Source organism: Penaeus monodon, chromosome 22 (genome assembly GCF_015228065.2).
Source record: "Penaeus monodon isolate SGIC_2016 chromosome 22, NSTDA_Pmon_1, whole genome shotgun sequence".
NCBI classification, from domain to species: domain Eukaryota; kingdom Metazoa; phylum Arthropoda; class Malacostraca; order Decapoda; family Penaeidae; genus Penaeus; species Penaeus monodon.
In genome coordinates, this window is record NC_051407.1 from 15,770,942 (window position 1) to 15,771,469 (window position 528).

Here is a 528-nt window from a genome sequence, read left to right on the forward strand (position 1 = left end):
GCATCACTCAATAAAATTAACTGAAAAGAGGCTGTTGCAATCAGGTTTACTAGAAATGGGTAGTCATCTTTTATTATAATCCACAAAATTACACCCATAGAAAAAGTGGCATCTCCCTTGAAACTGGTTAGAATTTGAATGTTCTCACATTTTTCCTTTTGACCATTTCCACCCCTACCCCCATCTACTTTTTTGTTAATAATGTTATGTTGTCTTGTAGGTGAGACCTGTGAAGGAGCGCAGGTCGAAGCAGTAGGCTTCACTTCCAGAGATGCAACTATTGTCACCAAGATTGCCTACATTGCTGACTTCACACTGTCCTGTTCCAATGGTGCCAAGGTATGTGTGCAACCTGAACACATTGACAATGGAAGGGATACATATAATACAATAATGATACCTGCCCTATTCACCATTATTTTAGCTTTATTTTGCTGAGCCCGAGATGGCTTTGCAAGTTGGAGGACACAGTCAATGATAGTGTCAATGGTAGTGATAATAGTTTAGGAAATAAACTATTTCACAAAC

General features: G+C 38.8%; 1 protein-coding gene across 1 annotated transcript in view; it reads left to right on the top strand.

Annotated features, from left to right (window-relative positions):
* Positions 1-220: 220 nt before the first annotated feature.
* LOC119586949 (translocon-associated protein subunit delta-like) overlaps positions 221-528 on the top strand; it is a gene marked incomplete at its 5' end in the record, with an annotated part of 2,244 nt that continues 1,936 nt past the window's right edge. The window contains 1 exon segment of the mRNA XM_037935682.1: positions 221-339. Within this exon segment, the coding sequence (XP_037791610.1) occupies positions 221-339 (119 nt within the window).